Source organism: Onychomys torridus, chromosome 5 (genome assembly GCF_903995425.1).
Source record: "Onychomys torridus chromosome 5, mOncTor1.1, whole genome shotgun sequence".
In the NCBI taxonomy this organism is placed as follows: domain Eukaryota; kingdom Metazoa; phylum Chordata; class Mammalia; order Rodentia; family Cricetidae; genus Onychomys; species Onychomys torridus.
In genome coordinates, this window is record NC_050447.1 from 110,001,322 (window position 1) to 110,018,584 (window position 17,263).

At 41.2% G+C, this 17,263-nt stretch overlaps 1 protein-coding gene across 1 annotated transcript in view; it reads right to left on the minus strand.

The window, feature by feature from the left end:
* Window positions 1-17,263, minus strand: part of F13a1 (coagulation factor XIII A chain) — a 163,161-nt gene that overhangs the window by 46,668 nt on the left and 99,230 nt on the right. Inside the window, exons 9-10 of the mRNA XM_036186755.1 lie at window positions 3,314-3,417; window positions 1,622-1,710 (exon numbers count right to left, since the gene is read on the minus strand). Coding sequence (XP_036042648.1) covers window positions 1,622-1,710; window positions 3,314-3,417 — 193 coding nt within the window. The remainder of the gene's footprint in view (window positions 1-1,621; window positions 1,711-3,313; window positions 3,418-17,263) is intronic.

A 17,263-nucleotide genomic window follows, 5' to 3' on the forward strand; every position in this document is an offset into this window, starting at 1 on the left:
TGTGATAAGATGAAAATGCATTCCATATACCTCCTCTACAGAACATCTTAGCTGAGTGTCAGGGCACATTGTAGAATGTCTGCTATTTTCCCTGTGGTTGTGGGGTGACTAGGAACTGCACCCAGTATCGTCTGAGAGGATCTATGGGTTAGATTCAAGGAAGAAATCCAAATTCAAAATTCAAAGTGTGGTTTCTGTTGAATTTGTATTTTTTGCATCATTACAAACTTAAAAGATTATAAGCAGAGTTATCCTGGATCAGGGGCCATCTATATTTACACAGGGAATCCTGGTTGCCAGGTCACTTCCTGCCCTAGAGTATAGAAGACTCTGTCCTTCAGTGCCTAGCTCCATTTTCTCAATGAGTGTATCTCTATGTACAAAAGCAATCTTATTGCTCATACAACAGTTACTTTCATGTGTTCTTTGTGTTGTCACACTTAACTACTACTGTGTGGATGGGTTTACTGACATAGTCCCCTCTGAGGCTATACATCTCAAGGACCTGGGCCTCTGAGCTCCCGGTAGCCTTCCATGATGTGAGTTAATATTAAATTTCCAGAGTGGCTGCTGGCCTAAATTCAGGTGTCCACCTGGTTTCAAAATTCAACACTCCTTTTTACTAGCTAGAATATTGGGGCAAAGATATTAGGCACTCTGCTTTTCTTTGCCTTGATTTTCTTTTCTGTTGAGTGGGGAGACTTGTAGTACTCATTTTAAAAGGGCTGCTGTGAGCGTAAAACAGCTAGCAAAGTGGTTGTCCAGAAAGAGATGGACACAGGATGGGTCCCATTCCAGTGCTGATTGCTGTAAATATATCTCAAGGGAATCCCACATCTCAGCCTTTCAAATACCCTCACTCCCCAAGAGACTCCCAGTCTTCTCTTTTACCTGATGTCTTTTCCATTGATTTAACTAGCTATTTCCTGTCCTTCTAGCTCCTGGCTGTTGCTCTGGAATCTTAGACCCTCTACTTAACATCTCATCAACCCATTAAGTGGCCCAAATTTCTCTACCTGAGTAGCTCTCTATACCGCTCCTTCTCTTTTCTGCTGCTGCTCCTGCTGCTGTAGCTGCTGCCTTTGCCAAGTTTTAGGTGAATGATCCAGTTCATCACTCAGTGTCTTCAGAACTATTGATGCCAGTTCCCAGGGACCCAGAACTGAACTCGGTTTTGGCAAATCTCTTGCTTTTTTAATCTTTTTTAAGTGTTTCAAGACAGGGTTCCTCTGTGTAGCTTTGTGCCTTTCCTGGAACTCACTTGGTAGCCCAGGCTGGCCTTGAACTCACAGAGATCCGCCTGGCTCTGCCCCCCAAGTGCTGGGATTAAAGGCGTGCACCACCACCACCCGGCCCCTCCTTTTTTTTTTTTAAGTTTTTTTTAAGTTTTTCCTAATCTCTTACTTTTAGTAGAAAAACAATCCCAAGACTTCAAGGCAAGAAAGTGTTAAGTGGGAATTGCATTTAGCATTAAGAACTTGAGGATGGAAGGATGTCTGGTTGACAGGAAGCATACACCATGTACCTGGGAAATTGAAAAATAACAACCTGGTGTCTAACTCTTTGATGTGTTAAGAGGCTGTGGTAGAAAAATGACACTTTCCTCCAGCTTTCCACTTACCTCTGCAAAAACAAATGGGGCATCAAACTGGAAGCAGACGTGGCCGTGCTTAACAGCTTGAACAGAGGCAGGGCCACAGCGGTACATGCCTGTAATGCACAACAAAGAGGAAGGCAGTGTGAATTTGTTGTTTCCAATTCTGCCCATTTACAGGACAGCACACAGCACTGCTGGGGCTCTACAGATACCAGTACTCCTCAGCCTCACCAGTGAGTTTGCCTAAATGTTCTCATTGGCTACAGAAGACAGGTGACTAATATGTATGATTCAAAGAGTTCTTCTAGAAATGCTAACTCAATCCCAAATCTAAAGGCCAGGAAAAGAGTATTGGGTCAACACTACTCATAATTCTATTCTGCTGACTACAAACACACACATTCTAATCTGTTTATACCTTTTTCAAATTATCCTAGGTAGTTTTTGTCAACTCAGCACAAGCTAGAGTCATTTGGGGCAAGAAAAGCTCAATTGAGAAAATCCTCCATCAGGTTGACCTGAAGGCAAGTCTGTGGGGGCATTTTCTTGATCAGTGATTGATGTCAGAGCACTGAGTTCACTGTACATAGTACCATCTCTGGCCAGGTGGTTATGGGTTATATAAGAAAGCAGATGAGCAAGCCACCTTGAGCACCTACTCTGACTTCCCTTCGTGATGGACTATGCCTGTGAGCTGAAACAAATCTTTCATACCCCAAGTTTCTTTGGTCATGGTGTTTATCATGGCAACAGGAATCCACCAAGTAGGACTGTCCTTGATACATCCTTGGTTGTTGTATCGATCTTGCTTTGACTGTTTTTTGTTTATGCCATTTGTCAGGTTTAGTTGCAGAATTTGGACACTAACCATGCCCATTGTTCCTTATTTAACATTTGGCATGCTCACGTTCATGTTTCTAAGATCCATTAAATTTTAGCCATCTATTCACATTTTCTAAGAGATCAGCTGCTGTAGTTCTTTGAGTGTCCTTGTACTATTAAGTCCAGAACAGCAGATAGTATAATGCTTTCTCCATAAAATCCAGCATCCCAGCATGGCATCATTGTGACTGTGGACTGAATGCTTCCATATCTACGAAGAGTTACAACATCACTGTCTCAGACCAACTTCAGAAGAAAGAGATGGATGCACCTGGGGCTTGCAGTCCTTCAGTGTTTATCATCATATTTTTGAAAAGTGTGATTCTATAAATATCTGGGGTTGGTTACAGCTGCTTCTGATTAGCAGGGTTGGAAAGTTAGAAGGCAAATATCTATCCACTCAAGTTTTGAAGGAGACCACAGAACATAAGACACGAGGCTTTGGAAGAACAACAATTTAATAGGTGATTTATAATTATCTTTCAATGTCTTTATTTTCTCTCTAGTCTTTTACCTCCCATCATTGTAGATCAGGGAAGGCTGAAGTATGTTTTATAGCCTAGTAAAAATGCTTACCCAGATTTGTTTTTTGCCCTTGTCTTCAAAACTGCTTATCAAAGCAAGATTAGATGAATTATATAATTTATATTCTTTTCCAAAAGTTGTAAAACAATCAGGGTAAAGCTGACTATTGAAATAAAGTGAAACTTGATTGACAGGCAGTTAATCCTGTATGCGTGCCCAGAAAGCACATTTCCAGTGTTGGTTCCTAATGAGTGTACTACCCACACATTGAAATGAGCAGTGAAATGAATAGGGAAGAGGCAGGCTTACCATCACTGTTTTCCTGGGGTGTGCTGTCCACAGCTTGCCAGCCTCCAAATCCAACAGGGAGATCAGGTCTTGTCATCCAAGCCTCATTCCAGCAGTGGTAGTTCCTAAGAAGACAATCCAGAAGAAGTTCCACTTCCTGTAACACTCCAATCTCCAAACAATCAAAGAGTGACCTCCATTCTATGCTACGATCACTGGGATAGATCAGGCTAAGTCTAGGGCTTTGGAGACTGCCTGAGTCTCCTGATTTGAGTTTGTGATGCATCCTTTGAGGTCCCTGACATGACTGTCTGTTGCTTTGCTTTCCTCTGCTAAAATCGGCTTCAAGGTCATCCAGATATACTGTTATAGTTTTGATCAAACCATCCTCTGAGACAGAGCTTACGATGTTCAAAGGCAGGGAAGAAATGTCAGATGAAGGGAAAATATTTATCTCTGGCTTTCTTTTACATGGGTTCAATTTATACAAAGCATATTCTGCAGCAATTTAGCAACACTTAAGGTCTTACACCATTGTCTTAGAAATGATAACATTAGCTGCTGATTATAGTTCTCTAAATCTGTGGCAATTTGCATTTGCTGTTCAATGAGAAAAAAAGGCCACAGGGGTAAGTATCTCTTTACCCTTCACCAAAAGCAGGCACCCCATGAGGTAAGGCCTTTTAAAACTCCCCAGAACCTTGCATATGACCCCTGAAACAAGAGCACAGAATGAAATGTCATCATGAATTGTATTATTATGTCCTTGGAAAGACCTGAGATTATATGACAGCAGAGAATCAAACATCAAACGAGAACACATTAACCTGTGAGCACTATAGAAAATGTTCATATAGTATTAAGGATTTAATGGTGGCTATTGCAGCTTCTGTTTATAGCACTGACGGTTTCAGACCCAGCCATGACCTATCCTCCTGAAATGTCCCTCAGTGTCAGTAGTTTGTACATGCTCCTAGCTCTCTTTCAAATCTAGCCATTTCTGGCTGGGTCAATGAAGAGATTCTAACCTGATCACATACCCACAATTCAGTGTTCCTTTCTGAGGGCTGAAGAGTCAAAGATGATCAAGATATGAATTGTAGAACCTCTCATAAAGAACCTCACAATCTATAAGGAATAAAAACATATATATCACTTGCCACTTATTAAAACATGTTATATATATATATATGGCAAGGTTTAATTAAGAGACTATATGGTTATATTTAGAACAAGGCTTAGCTTATATAAGTGCTCAAACAAAGGAACTCAGGTTTTTAAACATAATTAAAGAAAGTGACATGTGCTTAAATAAAAATTCACTGGGGGTGCCATAGGATCACTGAGTGATAGACAGCTGATCTCAGGGCCTTAAGGAAAAGACAGAGGGCAGAAAGTAGTGGCCACAGTATGTCTGGGGCACTAAAAAACCCACCAGAGTTGGGGGGGCAACTAACAATCACCTCTAACATAACCCCTAAATCCTAAAAATCTTTATGTATCTTTACACACCTGACAGTCTGTCTCTAAACCCTGTGAATTCTATCATAACTACCTCCCCCATCCTCACCCCCTGTGAGGCTAGCCTTAGATCACACAGGCTATCAATGGTAGAGCTTTGTAGTCAATGCTCTTAAATACTGAGCTGTTAGATGGGTAAGGAGAAAACTGTGAGACATTTTGAATCAAATTAATATCTGTGCTTTATTCTTATGAGCAGCTATTGAGATAATTTGAGAAGTAGAGTAAAATTTGCAAACTGGGATTTGTGGAAGATGGGTAGTGGGGCTGGTCTTCAGATTTGGCTGAGTCCCTACCCACGCAAGAACTCTATAGTAATGTACAGTGTTCCCATGAAGTATCTACCACAAAGCGTCATCACCATGGGAGTTAGAAAACCAGCTGAAGGTGCAACCCCAGTACATTGGTGAACTCTCTATATAGTGGAGGATTACTCCACCTCTGGAGTGCTGGGACTACAAGCCAGTGTCATCACACATGGCCACTGAATCCAAGGCTTCATGCATGCTAGGTAAGTATTCTACAAAACTGAGCTACATCCCAAACCCCAAGGAAGACTTAAGTTCTGACAGAGTGAAGAAGCAAAAGAACAAAGTTTATATTGGCAGTCGTGGGGATCTTGAGTGATCAGCTTGATCTGGACTCCAAGCACTTGCTTGCCTATGGGAAGTCCAGGAGTTAACCTCCCAGAGGTATTTTTGTTCATGTATGTGACACTCTGGATTTGATGAAGAGATAGCTGGAGTGTTCATGGGTAGGAGAGCGAGGCAAAAATCCCATTGGTTAGGAAGGAACAGAGAGCAGTACTATATTCCAGAAGAGAGACCTAAACTGTGAAGAGGAGAAGAAAAAGGACAAGTCAGGGACTATTATATAACACAACCCAACACCAGGAAGTCTGCTTTAAGTATTTAGCATTAGGGGGAACTGATATACTCCTACTTCCTACTCATTGGCTCTTCTTCTACTATTGGGTAGGAAGTGGAGTAAGGATCTCAAGTAAGAAGGGTCAAGAGACAGGGAGGAGCAGTCTGTGGGACAATAAGGTCTCCAGGGCAGTGAGGATGTGATAAGGACCACAGTGTGTGGTCTCTGTGCAGGAGCAGAAGGTAGGATCCCACCAGAGAACAGTGTCTGTCTCAGAAAGGTCATTGTGTGTGTGTGGTACCTTGCCTGTCTAGCTCCAGAAGAGAGGCAGAGGAACCAAGGAAAACAGCAAAAAGACATTTCCAGGGCAGAATGGGCAGTACCCTGTTTCCTCCATGTCTCTCCCTGTCCCCACAAGATGACTAGGATCCAAATTATCCTTATTTAAATGCAAATCTCCTTGGCAAGGTTAGCCTGGGACAAGAAAAATACTCTCTGCATCTCAGATCTCAGGCAAAGACATTTCTTTGGAGATAATATTTCTTTTCAAATGGCCAGGAGGTGGGAAGAGTTGCTTCTCAGTCTATCACCTAATTGCTTACCCAGGAGGTCTGGCTTCCAGTTTCCCTTACTGCTAAGACGCTGTGTATGGGAACAGAAAGTCACCTCACATGGTGAGGGAGACTGGTTGGAAGCAGTACTCCTATGGTTGGGCTTTGGCAGTGGGTGACAGAGCAGAGGTTTAGCAGCCAGCTTGCCTTGAAGAGTGGGAGAGGAAGCCCCTTACATTGTCAGTGGGACTCTGTTCACTGGGTGGTCAGTTTTCTGTACTCTGGATAGATGGGGAAGCCTGAGAGAGTTCTCTATCTAGCACACATTCTGATCTGCCCTACCCTAAATTCCCAGTGAAATACGCTATGTTTACAGGTATTTAAATTTTTTGTTTTAAATATTTAAATGGCTGATAGAGGTGCTTAGTGGAAAGGGGAAAAACTTGCCTCTGGCTGTTATCAAATACTTTGCCTTTTTTTTCTTTGATGCAATTCCCACACAATTCTCAGGATCAAAATTTCCAAATGATATCTTTTCCCTTTAGCCTGATAAACTTCCACTAATATCTCTTTTTTTAAAAAATTTAAATCATCAAATAATAATAATAATAATAATAATAATAATAATAATAATAAATACTACACATTGAATATACATTTGTGGGATTCAATGTGATTTCAAATATATTTTAAACTTTTAAAAATTTATTTTATTTTTATGTGTGTATATTTTGTCTGCATGTATGCCTGATGCCTGTAGAGGCCACAGGTGGGCTTCATATTCCCTATAGCTAGAGTTACAGACACTATTTTTAGTAAACATGTGGTTGTTGGGAATCCAACCCAGGTCTATTGGAAGAACAGCCAGTGTTCTTAACTCTTGATGCATGTCTCCAGCCCTGTAAAAATTTACATGGATATGTATGTGTATGTACATATGTATGAATGGGTTTGTACATGTGATTGCTATGCCTGAAACACTCAGAATTGGGTGTTGGATTCCCTAGAGGTGGGATTACAGGTAGTTGTGAACTTCCTGGCATGGATGCCGGAACTGAACTCGGGTCCTCTGTACCATAGCACTTTCTGTTGACTGCTAAGTCATCTTACCAGCTCCAAGTGAGATTTTTTTTTTTTTTATTGTACATTCCTGTTGTAGACACCAACATTTGAAATACATTCTCACAGAAATTGCATGGCATACACTGCATTATTACTAACTAGAATCTCTGTGCTACACTTTGGATCTGAAGCACTTGTTCATCCTGAATTTATTTACTCCAATTGTTAACTCCTCAGTCTAGGACACACATACAGCTTCCCAACATGCTGCTTCTTATCTTCAGCCTTCTCCTGCCAGATATCTCCCTAAGTCTTTCTGTTCTCATCTTGATTTTGTCAGGGATTTTAGAGGGTGTGAATCCTCTCTTTTTAAATAAGCACATGAAGCAATGGGCTGCTCTGTAGCATTGTCATACATTGATCCTCCCCCACGCCCCTTGATGCTCAAGCCCCACCCACTCTCTCTGTTTTCCTTCTCCCCTAAGAGCTCCACCCTGCTTCTATGTGTTTTGCATGCTATTGCTGCTTCCTCCATACCCATACCCCTTCCACAACCTCCTTTCTCATGCCATGACCTATACCCTCCACATATACATGAACTAAAATATAGGATTATTTCTTAAACTCTAGGATCTTAACACGAGAGAAAATATGGCATTTATCTTTTGGAATTGGAGTTACTTTGTTTAATATAATAATTTCTAGTTTTATCCATTTTTTTCTTGTAAATGTCATGATTGTATTTTTCTTAATGGCTGAATAAAATTCCATTTTGTATATGTCCACACTGTTTTTAATCCATTCATCTATTGATGGGCATGAAGGCTGGCTCTATTTCCTGGTTATTGTGAACAAAGCAGTAATGCACATGAATCTATTTTGTTCTTTTCTACATTCTCCATACTGGAACCAGGTCAACCACAAGGAGGTGCTGGGTACAGAGGACCCTCTTATTCATGAGGCATATGTTCTAAGTGATGCCCAAAACTCCAGATAAGGCCAAATCTGACATAGACTGTAGTTTTTCCTATATAGCCATACCTAGGATAAAATATTTCAATAGGACAAATATAAAAATACACTGCCAACAAAATTTGCATGAATGTGGTCATTTATATTCTGGCTGGGATGGGACAAGGTAGTATGGGATTTCATCATGTTACTCTGAATGACAAGGAATTTAAAAATTATGAATTGTAGGTACTAGAGAGATGGGTCAGCCACTAAGAAGACTTGTTGCCCTTGCAGAAGACACATTCGGTGGTTCACGACCACCTATAACTTGAGTTCCAGGAAATCCAATGTAGTCTTAGGGATTCTGAAGGTACTGTACTTATGTGTCCAAATCCATATGCAGATATACATATAGACACACACTTTATCAAAGCAAAAAGAAGAAATATTTTTAATTCTATATTGCTTATTTCTGGAGTTTTCCAGTTAATTTTTAGATTGTGGTTGCTTGGGAGTAACTAAATTCACAGAAAGCGAAACCTTAGATGGAGAGTCACTTTATTGGTTGGGAGAATTGTGAGGCTATCTGCAAGGTGTATATACAGAATAGTTTCTCATTCTACTTACTCATTTCTTGCAGTGCTGGGGGGTCTAAGTTGGGGTCATGAACGTGCTAGGCAAACACTCTACTGCTGAGTTACACCCTTGCCCTATAGCATGGTTTTATTTAGTTACAAAGAAAGAAAATCATGTTCTTTGCAGGGAATGAGTGGAACTGGAGATGGCCACATTGAGTGAAGTAAGCCAGACTCAGAGAGACAAACATTGCCTAGTTTTTTTCTTACTGGGAACATAGGAGGGAAAGAACAAAAATAAAAGGGGACCACAGTATGAGAAAAGAGAGGGAGGGAGAGGAGAACACGCAGCAGAAGCAGGGATATGATCGAGATACTTCATATGCCTACATAGGAATGCCACACTACATTGTTTCATACAATGAACCTATGGTAGCAACAACAATAGTAATAACAATAAAAGATTCATAGTTTCATGTTTTTATAAATCTTCCATTTGAAACCTGAGTTCTTGCTATGGCTTCAGAGTCTATCACATTGAAAGAGTTACAAACCCCCAAGTTGTATAGTTTCTACATTGCCTCTTTCTAAAGAAGAAATAAGCAATAATTAAAACAACTTTCATTAGAGTTGTTTAATGGAGATGAAACTTCTCGGGGAAGCCACAATGATGGAGGTGACAAGCTCTGCTGGAGGTCACTTCCTACACTACAGAAGCAGTGACAGGCAGTGACTTTTGGACTCCTTTCAAGGAGTCTGTTAACTCAGCAGGATTAGGAGCCAGGAGCCAGAGAGGCCTTTCCAAAGGCAAGGGCTTTGTTGTAGCTACTTCCTGGATTGAGCAGGATGCTCATAAGTGTGCTGCTATGAGGAGCAAGCCAGTAAGCAGCATCCCTCCATGGCCTCTGCATCAGCTCCTGCCTCCAGGTTTTTGCCCTTTGAGTTCCTGCCTGGCTTCCCTCAATGGACTGAGATCCATAAGCCAAATTAACCCTTTCCTCCCCAAGTTGCTTTGCTCATGGTGTTTCATTTCAGCAAGAGGAACCCTAAATAAGACAAGTCAGAAAGCTAGTGAAATTTACAAGGATTGAAAAATTCATGAGACTTAAAGAGATTTGAAAGGTTCCTTGGAAGGATCATGAAAGCAACAGTCAGTTGCTGGGGAGAGGAGACCCTGTTTGGTAGAGCTGCCTGCAGCTGGACAAGGAGCTCAGTGTCCCAGCTTTCCTGAGTCATTACCCATGTTAAGATGGGCTTTTTGGTGATGTGCCTGCTTTCCAGTTATCTATCCTTCTTTAAGTAATCCCTCATTTATGTTCTTATAAGTGACCATCAATCAGCATTAATTTAGTTTATCATTTGATTCAGTAAACCCATTTGCTTAGAATTTATACACAAAAACCAATTTCATAAATGCAAAAAATCAGGACCTAAGAATATTTATCCTAGCATAATTTATAAGAAGGGAAAGCTGAGAACTACAACCTATGCTGTCCAATAAGTGACCACATATTCTGCAACCTGAAGTAGGCAGGATTAATGTCTGTGGCATGTTCATGTTTAGAAGCAATGCTTCAGAGCACCACAGATGATATGTGCTTGTCATCATTGTTTGGATGAGCTTGGAGAGGACTTTGAGCGTCAGACTGGACAACAGCCCCCACAGACAGTCCGAGTGCCCATTTGAGAATCCAAGCAAATGCTCCAGATGACCTTTGCCAAATTTCCAACCTACAAAAATTGCCTGATAGTTAAATACATGTTGATTTAAGCTGATAAGTTTGTGAAACTTCACTATGCAGCAGTAAAAACACATGCAAAATACATAGACGTGTAAGAATGTTTTAAAATATTACAAGTGTTCTGGGCAGTTAGAAAGGGGGTGACCCTTGCTTATACACTTTGCAACATATGAAAAAACATTTAATAATAAGCATGTATTACCTTTCCTTCCAGAAGTTAATATGAATATTTTAATTTTTCAGTGTGTGTGTGTGTGTGTGTGTGCGCGCGCGCGTGCCCGAGACCACTAGAGATCTGAGGGCAAATTGTAGAAGTCAGTTCTCTCCTTATATCATTCAGGTAGGTTCTGAGGAACAAATTCAGGTGGCCAGGCTTGGTGGCAAGTGCCTTTACCTGTTAAGCCATCTCACCAGCTCAAGATGGCTACTTAAAAAAAAAAAAATCTGAAGTTAAAGCATAGTTCAGTGTCTGTCCTGAGCCTATCACCAGGATGATAATATCCAGAGGTGAGGAGCCCATGGAGTGGAGGACAGTTGGGCAGAGGATGTGTCTGAGACCAAGATGGACTTCCTGGATGTATATGTTTTGGGTCCAAAGAAAACAAACTAAAACTAAAACTAAACAAAACTAACTTTTACCTTGACTAACTGTTCATGAAAGGGTTAAACTCTCACACTTTCTCAACTGAATTTTTCTCTGAGAAGGGCAAGCAAACAGGTGTCTTTTCCAGCAAAGGGTAATTTTTCTAGAAGGCCTTTACATTCAGGGTTGAGGGAGAGAATAAACACAAAGGGGGTGAAGTCAGCCTCACAGTGTCTCAAGGACAAACCCAGCAGCCACCTTTTGAGTCACATCCACGCTGGTGCAGATGTGTCCAAAAAAAAAAAAAAAAAACCGGATAATACTAAACCTCAACCAATTAGAAATATACTAATGTAACTGCTGTTTGATTAACCAATTATGTAGTTGACCCTGAGACTCCCTTTAGCTGTGCTTAAAAAGAGCCTGAAGGCCCCTCTCAGAGTCATCACCATTTTTGCACAGCTGGATGACCCCACAGGCATGTGGTATAATAAATGCTATTTGTTCTTGCATACGATTTGAGTATGGGGTCTGCCTTCAGTGTTTCCTTGGACCCTACATTTAAACACTCTGTAGCCTTGTCTAACCATTTAAACACCCCATAGCCTTGGCTAATTGTGGAATATTCCTTTATACTGTGTGAATATATGTTGCTGTGATTGGCTTAATAAGGAAACTGACTGGCCAATAGCTGGAAAGGATGAGTTTAGGTGAGAGAACCAGACTAAGGACACTGGGAAGAAGGAGGGTGGAGTCAGAGGAGTCGCCAGCCAGACATGGAGAGGAAATAGGAGGTGTGAGATGAAAGACAGGTAATGCCACATGGCAGAATGTAGATTAATATAAATGGGTTAATTTAAAATGTAAGAGTTAGCTAGTAACAAGTCTGAGCTGTTGGCTGAGCATTTATAATTAATATTAAGCCTCTTTGTGACTATTGGAAAGCAGGCTGACAGGACAGAAAAGTCCATCTGCAGCTAACCATTTAAACACCCCATAGCCTTGGCTAATGGCTTAATTCCCCTTGTAATATCTTTGGCTATTTAAATTCTCATCAAGGTCAGCACATTTACAATCTGTCTGGAAAAGTTTCACAGAAAGAGTTCTTAAAACAGAAAAAAGGCATTTATAATTTTGTTTGTGTGGCTTTATAAAGCTACAGGAGAGCACAAATTAGATGCAGAGTAAACCCTGAGAGAAAGACTTTGGAGCACTTTCAACTGTAAGCCAGATGTTTGGAATTCTTTCATTTGTAAAAATGATAACAGCTGGAAGGCAGGCCAGCACTGGAATACCTTGCAGATTATTTGTGCTTGGGTGGCAGATGGATCTAGCCCAGGATCCCTGGGTCTGCTGATTTTCTAATACAGACATGAAGCAGGTGCCAAAAATGATAGCATACCTGGAATGTGGCAGATGGAATGCAATGGGAATGGAACGGAGTGGGTGGGAATTGGGAGCAACAAGTGGGAACAATTTGGTGGACTCAGAATTATCAAACAAGACACTTCAAAGTGGAAATGAAAGTTGAGATTGAGGAATACCCTGGCCGTTAGGAAATGTGATGATGAGACATGGCAGAATGAAATTGTTCAGAAAAAGACTGGGGATAGTTGATGAAGCTGAGAGCTGGGAACACTGGATTCCTTCAGAATGCAGCTGCTCTCTGCTAGGGCTGCTGAAGTGCTGAAACCGCTGGGATACTCCCTTAGGCATGTCAATCAAAGGCCATAGGTCTGTGCAGAAACCCTTGTCCTTCTTTTTTAAGCACAGTTACCTTAGTACTTTGCAGTTAGGAGCCACCTGAACAAGCCCTGACAGTCTGATGATAACTCTGAGAGGGAGATTAGTGGAAGATACCATGAAAGATGCCAGTTACCCACCAAGAAAAATGAGAAATAACGAAGGAGCCTATTCCAATTTATCCTGTGGAAGCAAGGGATCTACTACACTCACTGACAAGTTAATTTCAATATACTCTCTTGAGTTAGAGGAGACACAGGTAGGGAGAAGTTGAATATGGGAGTGGACTTGGGGAAGTGCTGTGATGCCCAACACAAAGCCGGTGTATTTATCAAAATCATTAATAACTTCTCTGACACAGACATGAGTTACCCACCAAATACTGCCTCCAAATAGGAAGGACACTGGCCCTAAGTGACAGGGTGGCTCTTGTAGGACACACTGACTAAACATCAGCTCAGAACTCAACTCTTTATAGAAGAAGCAGTGCTTAATCTGAGTCTATTTAGCAAGTCATCTGGGAATATGCCCTTCATTAGTTCTATTCCACTCAATCTTTGAGTTACATTGCAGACGTTACTCAGGCAACTTGAACATTTATTAGGACAATTTCACAGCTGCTTTCATAAAAGAAACTTTTAGAAAATTAGGGGATGGTCACACAGACATCTTTTTCCTCCTTCATCATTTCTGTTTTTTTTTTTTTAATAAAAAACAACCCAAATGAAAACAAAGCTCAGAAGACTCAAGAAAGTGGCACACATTCATATTGACTTGTATTTGTCACAGTGAGCAGACCCCGCCCCCACCCCTCCCCTGCCCCCCAGCTAGATTCATATTGAAAATGAGACCCTGTTCACTTCATCACGCTTTCCAGCATAGCAAGTTAGAAATTGCCTTCCTGGATGAAAATGAAGAAAAGATTGGATTTTTGAAGATGTGTGTTTGTATAACTCTAATGTATAAAAACTTTCTATAATAAATTCAGCCCAAGTTTTCCCATAATTATTAGAAAGGATTAAAAACATCACAGCAGCAGCCTCAGTAGGTTCCAAAGTTCCTATTTTGCATTATAGAGATGTTTATGAATAAATATTCTAAAGTTGATAGCTCTTATTTTTTAATTTTTAAGGGTTTATTTTTTTCTTTTTAATTCTTAAAAATTAAAATATAATCACATCATTTTTCTCTTCCTTTTCCTCTCTTGAATTCATCCTCCATAACCTGCCCCATTTTTCCCTCTCAAAATCAGTCTCCTTTTCTTTAATTGTAGTCTATATATACACATATATATGTATAGATATATACATATGTGTGTGTGTGTGTGTGTGTGTATGTGACTATAACCAGCTCAATGAATTTAATATTACTTGTATGTATATGATTTTAGATTTTAGAGCTGATCACTTGGTGTTGGAAAAGCACTTCTCCTGTTCCCAGCATTCCTTGGCTACCTGTGGGTTCTGTGGACAGATGGGGCCATCAGGTTCCCCTCTTCTGTGTTTCTGTGTCTATTGATGTTATCTTTTTTCAGGTCATCTTTAGGCAGCCATATTGTTGGGGCATCACGGGTGAAGCTTCCCTGCCATGTCTAGGAGACACAATCTCACAGCAGATTTTCTGGTCCTCTGATGATTACAATCTTTCTGAACCCTCTTCTGCCATGTTCCTCGAAACTTAGGTGCAGCAGTGACGCTGTAAATGGAACAGCTGGTCTTGGACACCCAGGATCACTTTTCTTTGCATTTTGACCAGATATGGTTCTCTGTAACGGTCTCTCTCTCTCTCTCTCTCTCTCTCTCTCTCTCTCTCTCTCTCTCTCTCTCTCTCTCTCTGTCTCTCTGTCTCTCTCTGTCTCTCTGTCTCTGTCTCTCTCTCTCTCTGTCTCTCTCTGTCTCTGTCTCTGTCTCTGTCTCTCTCTGTCTCTCTCTCTCTCTCTCTCTCACACACACACACACACACACACACACACACACACACACACACACAGACACACACACAATGGAGTTACCCTAAACAGAATACTGTTCCTCCCAGAAACCATGGGTTCTCATACAAAACTCCTACCACCAGATTAACACAGTGGTGAACCCTGCAACTCTAGTAGAACTAGCCTGCAAAGATCTGCTCACTGGTTCAACAGCGAAATGGTTGTTATTGGGATAACCATCTTACAATTTAAGGCCTGTTCCACAGGGCAGAATTCATGCTTGGTATTGTACACCTGGCAGAGAACCTGTGGCTACCATCATATATCCTAAAGGAGCACCTACTAGTACTATTTTGTTTAATGGGCACAGTATTAGAATGCCTTCTAAATACTTACCTTTGTACCCAATTAGTATAGCTCTTAGCCCTCACCAGAGAAGCTTCTTTTTGCAGAGGATGTCAACTGATACAGACACTCACAAGTGGACCATGCACAGAGACCATGGAATGCTCAGTCCTAAATAGGACACCTACATCATACTACCTACCTCCATAGGGTCAAAGAATAACTTGAAAGAGAGGGGGCATAGGAAAGATTTTAAGAGCTAGATATTGGGAAAGATTGCTGCAAACAGTGTATTCTCAACCTGATCCTGTAGGTGTCCTGGTGAAGTCATGGCAGCCATGATTGCCTGCACAAGGAAATGCCCAAGCCAGTCAACATCCCAACAGGAATGGGGAAGGGACTCCTGAGGCCCCGCCCCTAGCTAGAAGGTATTATTGGTGGCTGCTGAGGGAGGGGAATCAGTTTCTTCTAGGGATGTAGCCCCTGTGAGACTGCCCATGCTCCAGTGGATGGTGCCCCATGCTCCTGAATACACAGGCAGCCCTAAATGGACTCAGTGAGTTTTTATAAAGAAAAAAGGAAGAGAAGTTGAGAGGTGGGTGTAGGAAGGGTTGTCATGGAGACAGGAGATTCTCCCTGATAATCTCAAAGAATAAATACAAAGAGTTAAAATTTACTGTTAAATTGTACATTGTGTTACACCAGCAGCAGCTGAATACATTGCATCCACCATGCCTCCTGATTGCTTTCCAAGGTCACTTTAACTGACTGGCCTACAGTGTCTAGGCTTGTGTAAATGTGCTCCATGATATTCGAGTAATACAATATCTAATAATGTATTTCCCAGAAGACATCCTCCTCATTAAGTGACTCATTACTGTGCATTACATATTTCAAGATATATATGTTAGAAGACTAAATTAGATGCTAAAAATATCCCTATAAAATATAACCCCTTTGAGGGTCTGGTGGATTCCTCTATTTGGAGCCACTTAAGTCGTGTTAAGAATAGACTTTGGGGGCTGGACAGATAGTTCAGTATTCAAGACACTGGCTGCTCTTCCAGAAGACCTGGGTTTCGTTCCCAACACCTATATAGCAGTCCATAACTATCTGTAACTCTGGTCCCAGGGGACACGATGGCCTCTTCTGGTTTCTGTGAACACTAGGCAAGAGAGAGTACAAAGACATACATATAGGAAAAATACTCATGCACTTTGAGACGCATTTCCACAATGGCAGAATGGAAACAATAATATCAGGGGGACTAAAAAAAAAAAACAAAAACAGACCATCTTTTCTAGAACTCTAGTAATGAACATGAGACTTGCAACAAACTAAACAACAGCTATTCAGGAAAACCATGTCCATCTTGGTGAGCGCTCTGATCTTTGCTCGGTTTTCTTTGGTTTTACCTCCCTCTCCCCATCTCCTCAGTAGCTGTGAGAGTTTCCAGCCCAGAAGCCCAGTGACAAGAGGAAAGCAGGGTTGGACTCCCTCAAAGCTCCTTCCCCCCATTGTATTTCACTTTTCTAGACACTTCCTGAAAAGTTTCACATTTGGGGTTTGTTCTTATTCATTTCACTCAGTGATCACCTGGTATAAATAGTTCCACCCGTAGCCTGGTTTTTCTACAACAGCTAGAAGCTGCTCTTATAAACTTCTCCCTTTACTTTTGTTTTACCTTCTCACCAAGTAAAAGTTAATTTAAAATGGGTCTGAGACTCAGCTATAAGATCTAAAATGAAAAACTGCAAAAAAGAAGGCAGAGAAGTAACTATTTGTGAATTTGAACTCCATGACCTCTCACACATGATAATAAAGGTATAAACAACCATGAGTTACTGGATGAAGGTTCTATAATGACAATTAGGTTAGTCATCCATCCGATTACAGGGAAGGCCAGTTCAGGCACCCTCATGCAGAGATCCACAGCTAAGCACTGGGCCAAGCTCCTGGAGTCTAGTCAAAGAAAGGTAGAAGGTATTATATGAGCAAAGGGGTCAAGATCATGATGGGGAAACCCACAGAGACAGCTGGCCTGAGCTAGTTGGAGCTCACTGACTCTGGACTGACAGCTGGGGAACCTGCATGGGAC